General features: G+C 36.9%; 1 protein-coding gene across 9 annotated transcripts in view; it reads left to right on the top strand.

Annotated features, from left to right (window-relative positions):
- The window catches only part of PPHLN1 (periphilin 1), a 156766-nt gene that overhangs the window by 79965 nt on the left and 60608 nt on the right, over nucleotides 1–16193 (top strand). For all 9 annotated transcript variants that reach the window (XM_045073148.1, XM_004765554.3, XM_004765556.3 and 6 more), the window contains one exon: nucleotides 8784–8900. In XM_045073148.1, coding sequence (XP_044929083.1) covers nucleotides 8784–8900 — 117 coding nt within the window. The remainder of the gene's footprint in view (nucleotides 1–8783; nucleotides 8901–16193) is intronic.

Raw genomic sequence — 16193 nt, 5'->3', positions numbered from 1 at the left:
ATTTTATGTTTGTTTGTTCCAGCTCTTTTAAAAATGCCGGTATAATTTTGATCAGGATGGCATTGAAAGTATAGATTGCTCTGGGCAGTATAGACATTTTAACAGTGTTTAGTTTTCTGATCCATGAGCATGGAATGGTCTTCCATCTTTTTGTCTAATTCAATTTCTTTCATCAGTGTTCTGTACTTCCTCGTGTACAGATCCTTTATGTCTTCGGTTAGGTTTATTCCCAGGTTCCCAGGTATCTTATGGTTCTTGGTGCTATAGTAAGTGGAATCGATTCTCTAATTTCCCTTTCTATATTTTCATTGTTGGTGTATAAGAAAGCGACTGATTTGTGTACATTGATTTTTGTATTCTGTCACATTACTGAATTGCTGTATAAGTTCTAGTAGTTTGGGGGTGGAGTCTTTTGGGTTTTCCATATAAAGTATCATGTCATCTGCGAAGAGAGAGAGTTTGACGTCTTCTTTGCCAATTTGAATACCTTTTATTTCTTTTTTTTTTTTTTAAAGATTTTATTTATTTATTTGACAGAGAGAGATCACAAGCAGGCAGAGAGGCAGGCAGAGAGAGAGGAAGGGAAACAGGCCCCCTGCTGAGCAGAGAGCCCCATGCGGGACTTGATCCCAGGACCCCGAGATCATGACCTGAGCCAAAGGCAGTGGCTTAAACCCACTGAGCCACCCAGGCGCCCCAATACCTTTGATTTCTTTTTGTTGTCTGGTTACTGTTGCTAGGACTTCTAGCACTATGTTGAACAACAGTGGTGAAAGTGGACATCCTTATCATGTTCCTGATCTCAAAGGGAATGCTGTCAGCTTCTCCCCATTAAGGATGATATTCACTGTGGGTTTTCATAGATAGATTTTATGAAGTTGAGGAATGCTCCATATAAGATCCTTATACTCTGAATTGTTTTAATCTGGAACAGATGCTACATTTGTCAAATGCTTTTTCTGCGTCAATTGAGAGGACCATGCGGTTCTTCTCTCTTCTCTTATTGATTTGTTCTATCACATTGATTTGCAAATGTTGAAGCACCCTTACATCCCATGGATAAATCCCACCTGGTCATGGTGGATAATCTTTTTAATTTACTGTTGGATCATATTAGCTAGGATCTTGTTGAGAATCTGGGGATTGAGCCCCACATTAGGCTCTCTGATTGGCAGGGAGCCTGCTTTTCCCTCTGTCTCTGCCTGCCTCTCTGCCTACTTGTGATCTCTTTCTCTGTCAAATAAATAAAAAAATCTTAAAAAAAAAAAAAAGAAGATGTTCAGAAGTGAAATAATTTTCTTAAATTATTTCACTGGTAAATTCCTACAAATATTTCAGGAGTACTAATTCTTCTGAAACTCTTCCAAAAAACAAACAAACCACAACAGAAGAGGCGGAAGTACTTCCAGACTCATTTTGAGGTCAGCATTACCTTGATACAAGGGAGAGAATATTATAGGCCAGTATCTCTGATGAATACAGATGTGGTAATCTGCAATAAAATATTACTAAATGAAACTCCATAGCATATTAAAAGGATCATACACCATGATCACATTGGATTTATTCCAGTGATGCAAGGATCGTTTGGTATCCACAAATCAATCAGTGTGATATATTGCATTAACAAAATGAAGGTTAAAAATGTACGATCATCTCAATAGAAGCAAAAAAAACCCCATTTGACAGAATTCCACACCCATTCATGCTAAAAACTCTGAACAGACTGGGTATTGAGGGAATATACCTCAACAAAATAAAGGTCTGATATGACAAGCGAAGAGCTAACATTATACTTAGTGGTAAAAAACTGAACGCTTTACCTCAAAGATCAGGAACAAAGTAGCTGGTCTACTCTTGTCACTTCTAACCAGCATAGAACCAGAAGTCCTGGCCAGAATAGTTAGGCAAGGAAAAGAAATAAAAAGCATTGAAACCGGGAAGGGAGAAGTAAGTCTGTCTTTTTTTTTTTTTGGTGACATTTTTAAATATTGAAAACCATAAAGTGTCAACTAAACAGCTATTAGAATTAATATATAAATTCAGTAAAGTTGTGGGATTCAAAATCAATATGCAAAGGTTAGTTGTGTTTCTATACAGCAATTATAAACTATCAAAAAGTGAAGTTAAGAAAGCATTTCCATTTACAATAGCATGAAAAAGAAAATATTCAGGAGTAAATTTAATAACAGAGGTGAAATACCTTTATGCTGAAAATTTTAAAACATTGATGAAAAAAGTTGAAGAAGACACAAATGAATGGAAAGATAATCCATGTTCATGGATTGGAATGATCAATATTCTTAAAATGTCCATACTACTCAAAGCAGTCTATAGATTCTGGGCAATTCTTATAAAAAAAACCAATGGTATTTTTCACAGAACTAGAACAAATCGTCCTAAAATTTGTATGGAACCACAGAAGACCCCAAATGACCAAAGTAGTTTTAAGAAGAGCAAAGATGGAGGCATCATGCTTCTTGACTTCAAACTATATTACAAAGCTGTAGTTATCCCAACAGTATGGTATTGACACAAAAACAGACATATCAATCAATGGAAAAGAATAGAGACCTCAGAATTAAACCCATGCATATATGGTCAATGAATTTACAGTGCAGGAGCCAAGAGTATATAATAGGAAAAAGGGTAGTCTTTTCAGTAAATAGTGTTGGGAAAACTGAGCAACATACAACATAATGAAACTGGACCCCTAGTTACCACCATATATGAAATCAACTCCAAGTGGATTAAAGACTTGAAAGTAAGACCTAAAACATTAGAAGACCTAGAAGAAAACATAGGTGGTCATTTCTCTGGCATCAGTCTTTGCAATGAGTTTTTTAGATTCAACACCAAAAGCAGAGGCAGCAAAAGCAAAAATAAACAAGTTGGATCACTTTAAAGTAAAAAGCTTCTCACAGCAAAGGAAAACAGTCAAGAAATGAAAAAAGCAACCTAAGGACTGGTAGAAAATATTTACAAATCATGAATCCGATAAGGGGTTATTATGTAAAGTATATGAAGAACTTTCACAGCTCAATAGCAAAAAAATCAAGCAGTCCAATTAAAAATTGAGCAATGGAACTAAAGAGACAGTTTTTTCAAGGAAGACATATAAATGGCCAAGAGGTATACAAAAAGGTACTTAACATCACTAATTATCTGGGAAATAGAAATCAAAACTATAGTGAGATAGCATCTCAATGGCTGTTAGAATGACTGTCGTCAAAAAGATGAGGTAACAAATGTTTGTGAGGGTGTGGAGGAAAGGGAACCCTTGTGCACTGTTGGTAGGAATGTAAATTCGTGTAGCCACTATGGAAAACAGCATGGGGATTCCTCAAAAAAGTAAAAATAGCACTGTCATGATCCAGAAATCCCATATCTGGGTATATATCCAAAGGTAATGAAAAGAGGATATCAAATGCTGATATTGCAGCATTATTCATAGTAACCAAGACCTGAAAACAACCTAAGTCCTTCTACAGGTAAATGAATACAGAAGATGTGGTATATATACACAGTGGAATATATTGAACTCTGAGAAAGGACATCCTAGCATTTGTGACAAAATGGATGGACCTTATTATGATGATAAGCCAGTTAGAGAAAGACTAATTACTGTATTTCACTTAGATGTGGAATCAAAAGTGGCACCTGGGTGACTCAGTTAGTTAAGCATCTGCCTCCGGCTCAGGTCATGATCTTGGAGTCCAGTGTCAGGCTCCTTGCTCAGCAGGGAGCCTGCCTCTTCCTCTCCTTCTTCCACAGCTCTTGCTTTCTCTTGTTTTCAAGTAAATAAATAAAATCTTTTTAAAAAATGTGGAATCTAAAAAAGCTGAATTCATAGGAACAGATTAGTGGTCAGTAGGGGCTAGGAGTTGAGGGAAAAGGGGAAGAGATATTGGTCAGAGTATAAATTTCCATCTACATGATGGTAAGTTCTGGAGATCTAATGTACAGCTTAGTGATTATAGTTAATAATACTGTATACTTAAAATTTGCTAAGAGATCTTAAATGTTCTTACCACAAAGAAGAAATGGTAATTATGTGATATGATGCAGGTGTTAGCATATGCCATGGTTGTAATTACTTTATTATTTTAAAAAGTAGATCTGTATCTCCATTTTATAGAGAAGTCTCAGAACTTAAATAATTTTCTGAAGATCATGGCTGCTCCTCACTATTTCATCCTTATTCCTACCTTCCAGTGTCCCAAAACATGTTGTACAGGTGATCCATGATTCTAATCCTTAATTTGCTCTTTCCATCTGCTCTTAGCAGTTAGAGGTTCTCTTCCCCAACCTCAGGTTGACTTTCCATAAATGTTGTTACTTGTATTCTCTTCCTTCTTCACTTTTCTGTTTTTCTGTCTTTGGTATATTTGGCTTTTCAGCAAGAGGAGACTGACGTCACCTGGCAGTCTGTGCTGTATTCAGGGAGTAGCTGCTTCACTGCCTCAAAGCAAAAAAGAAAAGAAAAACATGTCTTTGTGACATGTTGTGTCTTTAGAGCTTTCGCAGAAGTCTGAGGGATCTAGAATGCTGGTTTTGAATAGGAAAGCTTGATTAAAACTTTGGTTCTGCCTTACCATGTCAGAGGTGTCTTATCCCCTCAGAGACTGGCTTGTTTTTATTGTCAGGTAGAAATGAAAGAAAAGATATAATAGTTGCCCATCCAACTCACTATGAATGTTTAAATTAGGATATATGAAATACTCATTTCTTCTGAAGTATAGTGTAAATATAAGTTACAGCATTAGGACTTGTGGTACATGTTAGTAGGAAGCAATCATAGTGAATTTTAGCAATTTCTTTTTTTTAGGATTTTATTTACTTGAGAGAGAGAGTGTGTGTGCACAAGCAGAGGGGAGAGGCAGAGGGAGAAACAGACTCCCGGCTGAGCAGGGAGCCCCTCGCTGGACTCTGTCTCAACACCCTGAGATCATGGCCTGAGTCAAAGGCAGATGCTTAATCTCCAGACCCTCTTCTAAGACCTTTGCAGATAATGACTCATTTAATCCCCTTAATAACCCTGTCAGCCCTGTGTTTGTTTTTTCTTTTAATTAAATTAAGGTATAATGTGTTATTTGTTTCAGGGGTACAAGTCTGTGATTCATCAGTCTTACACAATTCACAGCGCTCACCGTAGCACATACCCACCCCAGTGTCCATTACCCAACCACCCCATCCCTTCCGCTTCCCTCCCCTCCAGCAACCCTCAGTTTATTTCCTGAGATTAAGAGTATCTTACGGTTTGTCTCCCTCTCTGATTTCGTCTTGTTTCGTTTTTCTCTCCCTTCCCCTATGGTCCTCTGTCTTGTTTCTCAAATTCCTTGTATCAGTGAGATCACATGATAATTGTCTTTCTCTGATTGACTTATTTCGCTTAGCCTAATAGCCTTTGGTTCCATCCATGTTGTTGCAAATGGCAAGATTTTGGTTTTTTGGTGGCTGCAGAATATTCCATTATGCGCGCACATGCATGTGTGTATCACATCTTCTTTGTTCATTCATCTTTTGAAGAACATCTAGGCTCTTTCCATAGTCTGGCTGTTGTGGACATTGCTGCTATAAACATTAGGTGCACGTGCCCCTTCGGATTACTACTTTTGTATCTTTAGGGTAAATACTCAGTAGTGGAATTGCTGGGTTGTAGGGTAGCTCTATTTTCAACTTTTTGAGGAACCTCCATACTGTTTTCCAGAGTGACTGCACCAGCTTGCATTCCCACCAACAGTGTGAGAGGTTCCCCTTTCTTAAAATTTTAGCTGTTTTGACAGTAAAAGTAGATATTTTCATTTTTGTCTTAAAATGGAATCAGACTTTGAGAGTTTTAGATCTATGATCGTTTTAAGTATTGGGAAAGTACAGCCTGCTGTGTTCCTTGCCCAGGGTTACATGGCAGCGATGGGACACTTTTATCTAGATTTCCTGATTTGATGGAGGGCTTTTTCTTTTAAGACATTCTGGCTGCCCTCATGTAGGAATAATTTTTCAGAATTTGTTTCTTACTGTTAGAAGTTACTTTCAAATGAGTTTTTCAGCTGTATAGATTTAATGAAAGATGGATGGAAGATTTCAGCTGTAGAAGATTTTCTTCCATCTTTACTGGAGAGAACTTAACAATGTTTTATTTTTACTCTCTAACTTTCTCTTCAAAACAGATACCAAAAAATGGGGCATACATTTTTTTCTTTGATATATTCATACATATACTGTTGTTTATTCTAATTTACTTTGTCTTTTTAACTTTTTAAAAAAGATTTTATTTATTTTATTTTATTTAAAAGAGAGAGTGTGAGCAGGGAGGAGGACCAGGGAGAGAGGGAAAAAGCAGGCTCCCAGCTGAGCGGGGATCCCAGTGTGAGGCTTGATAATAGGACCCAGTAATCATGACTTGAGCTGAAGGCAGATGCTAAAGGGACTGAGCCATCTAGGCACTCCTGTTTTTGTTTTGTTTTTTTGTTATTAACTTTAAAAAAAATGATTTTATTATTTATTTGATAGATCATAAGTAGGGAGAGAGGGGGGAACAGGCTCCTTGCTGAGCAGAGAGCCCGATGTGGGGCTCAATCACCGGACCCTGAAATCATGACCTGAGCCGAAGGCAGAGGCTTAACCCACTGAGCCACCCAGGCACCCTTGTTTTTTTTTTTGTTTGTTTGTTTTACTTTTTAATCTATTATTAGGTAATAATGAGGTATTACTTCTACCTTTTTAACATTATGTGTGGATAGGGATTTAGAGTGACATATTTAGGCTTCCTCAGGAGCTATGGAAACATTCTACGTACATATAGTGTTACTGTCTTTCAGCAAATATTATGGATGTCCAGCTGGTAGTTTGCTGAATTGAATAAGCTGTGGAAGGAAGTCAGGGGCCTTTGTCATGAGTTCCAGCTTAACATTTACTAGTGACTGGGCAAATCACTAGCTTTTAGACATTCACTTTTCTTGGTTTTTAAGTTAGGGGGATAAAGTCTGCCCTAACCACCTTCATGGAATTCCATTTAATTAAAATACTTTTTTAGGTGTGGATATAAAAGCACTTTATAAATGGTATTATACTCTAATGTGGAGACTTTTAAAGATTTACTTATTTTTATTTGAGAAAGAGAACGAGAATGAGCGGGAGGCAGAGGGAGAGGAAGAGAGAATCCCAGGCAGACTGTGTTGAGTACAGAGCCTGATAGGAGGCTTGATGTCATGACCCTGAGATCACAACCCCAGCTGAAACCAAGAGTCAGATGTTCAACCAGCTGTGCCACCCAGGCGCCCCTAATGTGAAGATTTTTAATGCCACTGTCATCCAGAGGAAGTATGTTTGGAATTAATGATGTGACTTTAAAGAAGATGTGGAGACAAAATTAGAGGTGAAAGACACAGTTGATGAAAATGTTTGCTCATAAAATAGAATGTAATCAGAGCTACTATATGGGCCCAAGGAACAAATTTTTCTAATTTGGCTTAGTTTTTTGTTTGTTTGTTTGTTTTCCTTTTTAAAGAGAGGGAGAGGGACAGAGGGAGAGGGAGACAGAATCTTGAGCAGCTCCATGTCCATGCTCCGTGGGGACTCCATATCCTGACCCTGAGATCATGAGCATAAGAGTCATGAACTCAAGAGTCAGACACTTTGAGACACCCAGATGTCCCTTGGCTTAGAACTTTTACATCTTACTCTGTTATGTAGGTCTGTAAACCGTATTATGGGAATCATGTGATCCAGAAAAAAAATTTTATTTTCTTCATTTTTATGTTGACCTCATGAACTGATTGATCTTCAAATGTTTTACTATAACTGATTTATATCAGTTAATATGGAAAAGAAAGAAAAACTGAAGTACCAAACTGTGTTAGGTACTTTCAGGTCTATTACTTCTCTTGATTCTCACAAGTACTTTATAAAACAGTGAATATTATTAACATCTGCTTTGTAAGTGAGGAAACAAAGTCTTCACAGTGTCATAAATTGTGCATATAATATCATCTACCTAGCAAGTGATGAATCTGGCATTCAAACCCAGGTCTGTCTGTAACTTGAAATTCCATACATTGTTTGATATTGGGTATGGTTGAAGAAGGGAACCAGTAGAAGTATCAAAAAAATGAAATTTAAGTGTATAAATATTGTGTAAAAAGTGGGATTTATATAAATTATTACAAATTATAAAAATTGCATATCTGACTTTTCTATTGCATTAGTTAGAAATTTACCTTGATATTTTGGCATTATTTATTTCATTGAATGTAATTCAAGATACATTGAAATTAGTATGATGGTCCTACATTAAATACTGTTAATATATTAGTTAACTGTCAGTATCTTTGTTCCTTAAGATGAATTTTTGCAGTTCTTTATAAATGAAATTAGGAGTCAGAGCTAATCTGTATGGCCAAAAGGAATTATTGCTACTTAAAGAAATTCTGTGTTGAATATTTTTTAAAAAGCAAATAAAGAATGTACTTGTTATCTATATAAATTTGGAGGCTTACATGATTTTAAGGTAAGTGGGATATACTTCTTTTTATTATTAAAGATTTTATTTATTTGATAGTGAGGGGGAGTGGCAAGTGGAGGGAGAGGGAAAAGCAGGCTCCCTACAGATCCAGAAGCCCTATGTAGGGCTTGACTTCCAGGACCTTGGGATCATGACCTGGGCAAAGTCAGATGCTTAATCGACTGAGCCGCCCAAGTGCTCCTGGGATATACTTCTTTATGTATTGGAAGTTTAAATGCTTTTGAGAATTGTAATAGAACTGTTCTTTCATTTTTATTAGGTGTTAGACAAACCCAGTAGGCTAACTGAAAAGGAACTTGCTGAGGCTGCAAGCAAGTGGGCTGCTGAGAAGCTAGAGAAGGCAGATGAGAGTAACTTACCTGAAATTGAGTATGAGGTAAGCCATAATTTCCCCTTGATGTTTCGCATGAAGAATTTTGTCTGGGTTTTAAATTATGGGTGGGAAATATTTGATTTGTTCTAGTACTTTAAAATAAACCTGGAGAAAATAGCTTCATGGATTACAAACATTTGCCACACAGAGTAATAATATGACTATGAATGATTCTGAGTTCAGTAATTGAACTATACCTGAATTTCTCCAGTAGTTTAGAACGGATAGAATAGAAAAAATTGGGAATATAAGGAAAATGCATTATTTATCCTTTTATGGGTTTTGCTGTTAAAAGTATCTCTAGAAATTATGCTAAGCCCCTGGTCATAAACCAGTGAATTCAGAATAAAAATCTATTTAGATGTTTGATCTTGGGCTATATTTATATCACATTTTATATTCTATGCAAATTATCTTATAAATATCCCAAGAAATGAAATGACACATTGTTTGAGTTAATGGTGATCTTTGATGAGTCTTGAGTGCCAAAAGATGAGAGCATTTTTGGGTCCATAGAATACTGTTTATGAATTTTTGCATTAAAGCATTTGAAAATGAACTCAGACTTTTCTATATAACCTAGCACATCTCTCACAGGGAAATATAGATGTTTCATTAGCATGGTGCTAAAGGGATTATTTTAGTATGATGGGCAGAGAATATATAAATCTCTATACCATGATAGATTATGTAGATTTGAAGATTTCTGGCTTTTCAAAACATTTTAAGATACCTTTTATAGAATGTCGTTTGATAAAATGGGTCCAGCATTAGAATTTGATATAAAATGTATATACCTACATAAATCTTTATGTACCTGCAAAAATCCTTTCCAAAATAATTAATGTACATGGCTCATAGAAAGTACAAACCACTATAGACCCCATCAGTACATACACAAATAAAGCCTCTCTTTTTTAAAATGCTGATCTGTCATTAAGGTATCAATTATTCTCAAATAGGTCAGGGTTTCTTTGTTGTTGTACCTGTAATGGTAGGTATTTATACATATTCTTGAGTGACTATATCAACACCATCTAGCTGTCCCTTTTTGGCACTTTTCCAGCACTATTTAAAAGCATGAACAATAAAGGAATTTATAGGGCCATTTTGTTTATTTTCTAAATACTTAGAATAGTGGTTTTTATATTAATAATAATAATAGGTCTGTATACTTCAAAATTGCTGTTTTGGAAAGCTGATAATTTTTTTCAGAGTACTTAAAAACTTCCGAAAATATCACTTTCTTGTTTGTTTTAATGCTATCCAGTTAAGAAGCTTTATTAAGATATATTCATCTTCTATTTGCAAACGACATATCAGATAAAGGGCTAGTATTTAAAATCTATAAAGAACGTATCAGACTCAACACCCACAGAACAAATAATCCAATCAAGAAGTAGGCAGAAGACATGAACAGACATTTCTACAAAGAAGATATCCAGATGGCCAACAGACACATGAGAAAGTGCTCCACATCACTTGGTATCAGGGAGATACAAACCAATACCACAATGAGATACCACCACCTCACGCCAGTCAGAATGGCTAAAATTAACAAGGCAGGAAATCACAGATTCTGGCGAGGATGCACCGAAAGGGGAACCCTCCTACACTGTTGGTGGGAATGCAAGCTGGTGCAACAACTCTGGAAAAGAGCATGGAGGTTCCTCAAAAAGTTGTAAATAGAGCTACCCTACCACCCAGAAATTGCACTACTGGGTATTTAACCTAAAGATGCAAATGTAGTGATCTGAAAGGGCATGTGCACCCGAATGTTTATAGCAGCAATGTCCACAGTAGCCAAACTATGGGAAGAATCTAGATGTCCATGAACAGATAAATGGATAAATTAGATGTGGGGTATATATACAATGGAATACTATGCAGCCATCAAAAGAAATGAACTCTTGCCATTTGTGACAACGTGGATGGAACTAGAGGGTATTATGCTTAGTGAAATAAGTCAATCAGAGAAAGACCATTATCATATGATCTCCCTGATACGAGGAAGTTGAGAGGCAAAGTGGCAGGTTTTCGGGAGTAGGGAAGGAAAAAAGGAAACAAGATGGGATTGGGAGGGAGACAAACCATAAGAGACTCTTCTTTTTTTTTTTTTTTTAAAGATTTTATTTATTTATTTGACAGACAGAGATCACAAGTAGGCAGAGAGGCAGGCAGAGAGATGAGGAAGCAGGCTCCCCGCTGAGCAGAGAGCCCGATGTGGGGCTTTATCCCAGGGCCCTGAAATCATGACCTGAGCCGAAGGCAGAGGCTTTAACTCACTGAGCCACCAGGCGCCCCCATAAGAGACTCTTAATCTCACAAAACAAACTGAGGGTTGCGGTGGGGGCGGGGGAGGGGGATAGGGAGAGGGTGGTTGGTTTATGGACACTGGGGAAAGTATGTGCTAGGTAAGGTGAGTGCTGTGAAGTGTGTAAACCTGGCGATTTACAAACCTGTACCCCTGGGGCTAATAATACATTATATGTTAATAAAAAATAAAAAGTTTTTAAAAAGATATATTCATCTTCTCCATCATTTTTATACCTCTTAATTGGGGGGAAAAAAAGAAAACAAGAGTCCTCACTATCAACCTTCCCCAGATTTTAAATATTTTACTTATTGCTTGAGTGGATCTTGACTCTTAATAGTCAGTGACATTGAGTCTAGAAAGACTTTCTTTTTAACCTCCTTATTTTTTTTTTGAATTAAGTAAAAAACAGTAAGAATCTGTAAGTGGGATGATAGGTCAGCCATGATGTTTTGTTGAACCAAAGGCAAGGTAAGTGAGGGTAGGATTGAGATCTCTTTGATATGTTTGTTACAGGGTATACATCATTAATGTTGAGCAACAACGTCAATTTCATAGCACTGTCTACAATGTTTTTCAAGTTAGTTTGATACTTTCTTATACTGGAAATAAAGCATTTGGGAAATTTTTATGATTTTCTTTTATTTAAAAACCTAATTCCACCTGTCATTTATTAACATTTTGCTCAGATAGTAACTTTTGTTATCTGTCAGTTTTTACATAGTTACTCTTTTCTGTGATCTGTGCTTTTTGAGAAATAGAATTTTGACTTTGATTCTGTTAACTTGTATCTGATTTGATAGAATAAACTGGAAGGAAAAAAGGACTTTGCTAGGAAAGAGATTGGTATAATACTGTGTGTGTGTGTGTTTAAATGTACTTGTGACAGTATTTTTATTTTATGGGGTTTTTTAAAAAGTTTTTTTTAAAAGATTTTATTTATCTGAGAGGGAGAGAGGGATTGAATGAGTGGGGAAAGGGGCAAAGGGAGAAGCAGATTCCCTGCAGAGCTGGGAGTTTGACGTGGTACTTGATACCAGGACCCTGGGATCATGAACTGAGTTGAAGGCAGATTTTTTTTTTTAATTTATTTATTTATTTGACAGATAGAGAGTACAAGTAGGCAGAGCAGTAGGCACAGGGAGAAGCAGACTCCCCGCTGAGCAGGGAGTCCGATGTGGGGCTCGATTCCAGCACCCTGGGATCATGACCCAAGCCGAAGGTAGTTGCTTAACAGACTGAGCCACCCAGGCACCCCTGAAGGCAGATGTTTAACCAACTGAGCCACCCAGGTGCCCTGAAAAAAATTTTTTTTAAAGATTTTATTTATTTATTTGACAGAGAGCGATCACAAGTAGACAGATAGGCAGGCAGAGAGAGAGAGAGGGAAGCAGGCTCCCTGCTGAGCAGAGAGCCTGATGCAGGACTCGATCCCAGGACCCCGAGATCATGACCTGACCTGAAGGCAGCGGCTTAACCCACTGAGCCACCCAGGCACCCCTGAAGATTTTTTTTAAAGGAATCTCTACACCCATCCTGGGGCTCAAACAAAGCAACACTGAGATCAAGAGCTACATGCTCTACCAACTGAGCCAACCATGCAGTTCTTTCTGTAAGTTACTTAAGTAATCATCCATGTACTTCAGAAACATTGTGTAGGTTTATTTTTATGACTGGAGAGAGATTAAATATTTATTTTTCCAGTTTTGCCTCAGGGGTACAGTTCTGTGAATCATCAGTCTTACACAATTCACAGCACTTGTCATAGCACATACCCTCCCCAATGTCCATCACCCAGCCACCCCATCTCTCCCTAACATTAAGATTGTGACTACTCTAAGTACCTCATATATGTGGAATTGTAAGTATTTATCGTCTGTGATTGGCTCCTTCAGTTTGTGTAATGTCCTCAAGGGTCATCCATATTGTAGCATATCACAGAATTTCCTTCCTTATTGAAGCTCAGTAATATTCCATTGTGTATATGGAATTTTGCTTATCCATTCATCTGTCAGTAGATACTTGGATTGCTTCTACATTTAGCTGTTGTGAATGATGCTGCTATGAATCTTTGAGACCCTGCTTTCAGTTCTTTTGAATATGTATTCAGAAGTGGAATTCCTGGGGGCGCCTGGGTGGCTCAGTGGTTAAAGCCTCTGCCTTCAGCTCAGGTCATAATCTCAGGGTCCTGGGATCAAGTTCTGCATTGGGCTCTCTGCTCAGCAGGGAGCCTGTCCTCCTCCTCGTCCTCTCTCTCTCTGCCTGCCTCTCTGCCTGCTTGTGATCTGTCTGTCAAAAAAAAAAAATCTTAAAATAAAAAAGTGGAATTCCTGGATCATATGGTAATTGTATTTTTAATTTTTTAAGGAACTTCCATACTGTCTTCCACAATGACTGTACTATTTTATATTCCCACCAACAGTACGCAAGAGTTTGTAATTGCTCCACATCCTCACCATCACTTACAGTTTTCTGGGTTTGGGCTAGTAGCCACCCTGATGGGTGTGAGGTCGTATCTCATTATAGTTTTGATTTGCATTTCACTAATGACTAGTGATGTTTTCCCTTGTGCTTAATGGCCCTCCATATATCTTCTTTGAAGAAATGTGTATTTAAGTCTATTGCTTATTTTTTTTGTTTCCTTGTTGTTGAGTTTTAGAAGTTTTCTATATATTCTATACCTAATCCCTTATCAGATATATGATTTGCAAATATTTCTCCCATTCTGTGGGCTACCTTCTTACTCTGTTAATAGTGCTATTTGATATGCATTAAGCTTAATCATTAAGTCCAGTTTTTCTATTTTTTCTTTTGTTACCTGTACCTTTGATGTCTTGAAGAAGAAATCAGTGGCCAATCTAAAGTCACGAAGCTTTTGTCCTGTGTTTTCTTCTAAGAGTTTTATTATTTTAGGTCCTACATTTAGGTCCTTGTTCCATTATGAGTTAATTTTTATATATGGTGTTAGGATAGGGTCCAGCTTCATTCTTTTGCATGTTGATATCCAGTTTTTCAGTATCATCTGTTGAAAGGGGTGTAGTTTTCCCATTGTATGGTCTTGGCATCCTTGTTAAAAAACATTTAACCTGTATGTGACTTCTGGGCTCTTTTCTATTCCAGTGGTTTATATGTTTGTCTTTATTCCAGTATTACACTGATTTGATTAAAGTAGCTTGGTGGTAAGTTTTGAAATCAGGAAGTGTAGGTCTTCCGCTTTTGCTCTTTTTCAAGGCTTATTTTAGGTATCCTGGGTCCCTTCAGATTCCTTATGAATTTTAGTAGAGGGTTTTTTTTTCCTTATTTCTGTAAAAAATGGCATTGGTATTTTGGTAGGGAGTGCCTGAAAATGTAGATTGCTTTGGGTATTATTGACATTTTAATAATATTAAGTCTTTGCAGTGTGTGCACATGGGAAGTGTTTTCATTTATGTTTTATTTCAGCAGTGTTTTTATAGTTTTCATTATACAAAGTTTTCATCTCCTTGGTTAATTCCTAAATTTTGTCCTTTTTGATGCTATCGTAAGTGGAATTCTTCTGTGATTTACTTTTTAAATTATTTTGTTGTTCATCTACAGAAATGCAGTTAATTTTTACCTGTTGAGTTTGTATCTTGCTACTTTGCTGAATTCATTTATAGTATGTGTGTGTGTGTGTGTAATCTTTAGGGTTTTCTACATATAAGGTCATATCTGCAAAAAGAGAATTTTATTTATTCCTTTCTAATTTGCATACCCCTTCTCCTCTCTCCTCTCCTTCCCTAACTGTTCTGACTAAAACTCCCAGTACTGTTTTGCATAGATGTGGTGAAAGCAGGGATCCTTGCCTTGTCCCTAATCTTAAAGAAAGGTCAGTGTTTCAGTATTGAGTGTGAGGCTAGCTGTGGGTTTTTCATATATGGCTTTTATTATGCAGTTTACTTCTAGTCCTAGTTTGTTGAGTATCATCATGAAAGGGTGTTAAATTTTGTCAAATGCTTCTTCCATATGAATTCAGGTGATTGTATAGATTTTTCCCCATCATTCTGTTGATGTAGAGTATTACATTGATCAATTTTCCTGTGTTGAACTATCCCTTGCATTTCAGGAATAAATCCCTCTTGTGCATGATGTATAATCCTTTTAATATGCTGCTGAATGCTTTTTGCTAGTGTTTTGTTGAGATTTTTGGCGTCAGTGTTCCTAAGGGTATCAGACTGTAGCTTTTGTTGTAATGTCTTTGTCTGGCTTTGGTTTCGAGGTAATAATGTCCCCTTAGAAAGAATTAGGAAGTGTTCCTTTCTCTTCAGTTTTTTTGAAAGAGTTTTAAAAGGCTTGATATTAGTTCTTTAAAATTTTTTTTTTAAGATTTTATTTATTTATTTGAAATTGAGAGAGAGAGAGATCACAAGTAGGCAGAGAGGCAGGCAGAGAGAGGGAGAAGCAGACTCCCCGCTGAGCAGAGAGCCTGATGCGGGCCGGATCCCTGGACCCTAGGGTCATGACCTGAGCCGAAGGCAGAGGCTTAACCCACTGAGCCACCCAGGCGCCCTGTTGGGAGATTTTTGATTACTGATGTCAGTTTCCTTAGAAGTTACAAGTCTATTTAGATTTTCTATTTCTTCTTGACTTAGTCTTGGTAGGTTTTGTATTTCTAGGAATTGTCCATTTTATTTATCCTGTTAGTCAGCATGCAGTTGTTCATAATATTCGCTTAATAATCCTTATTTCTATACAATTGGTAGTAACGTTCGCACTTTCATTTTTGATTTTAGTAATTGGAGTCTTCTCTTTTTTTTTCCTTGGTCCTTCCAGCTAAAGGTTTGTCAATCATGATCTTTTTGAAGAACCAGTTTTTCATTTCTTTGATTTTTTTTTCTTTTCTTTCTTTCCTTCTTTCTTTCTTTTTTTTTTTTTTTTAAGATTTTATTTATTTATTTGACAGAGAGGGACACAGCAAGAGAGGGAACAGAAGCAGGGGGAGTGGCAGGGGCAGAAGCAGCCTT

This window comes from Mustela putorius, unplaced genomic scaffold, assembly GCF_011764305.1.
Source record: "Mustela putorius furo isolate JIRA1106 unplaced genomic scaffold, ASM1176430v1.1 tig00537227_pilon_pilon_pilon, whole genome shotgun sequence".
Taxonomy (NCBI): Eukaryota; Metazoa; Chordata; class Mammalia; order Carnivora; family Mustelidae; genus Mustela; species Mustela putorius.
Note: the sequence above shows the minus strand (reverse complement) of the source record. Positions and strands in the feature narration are given on the sequence as shown.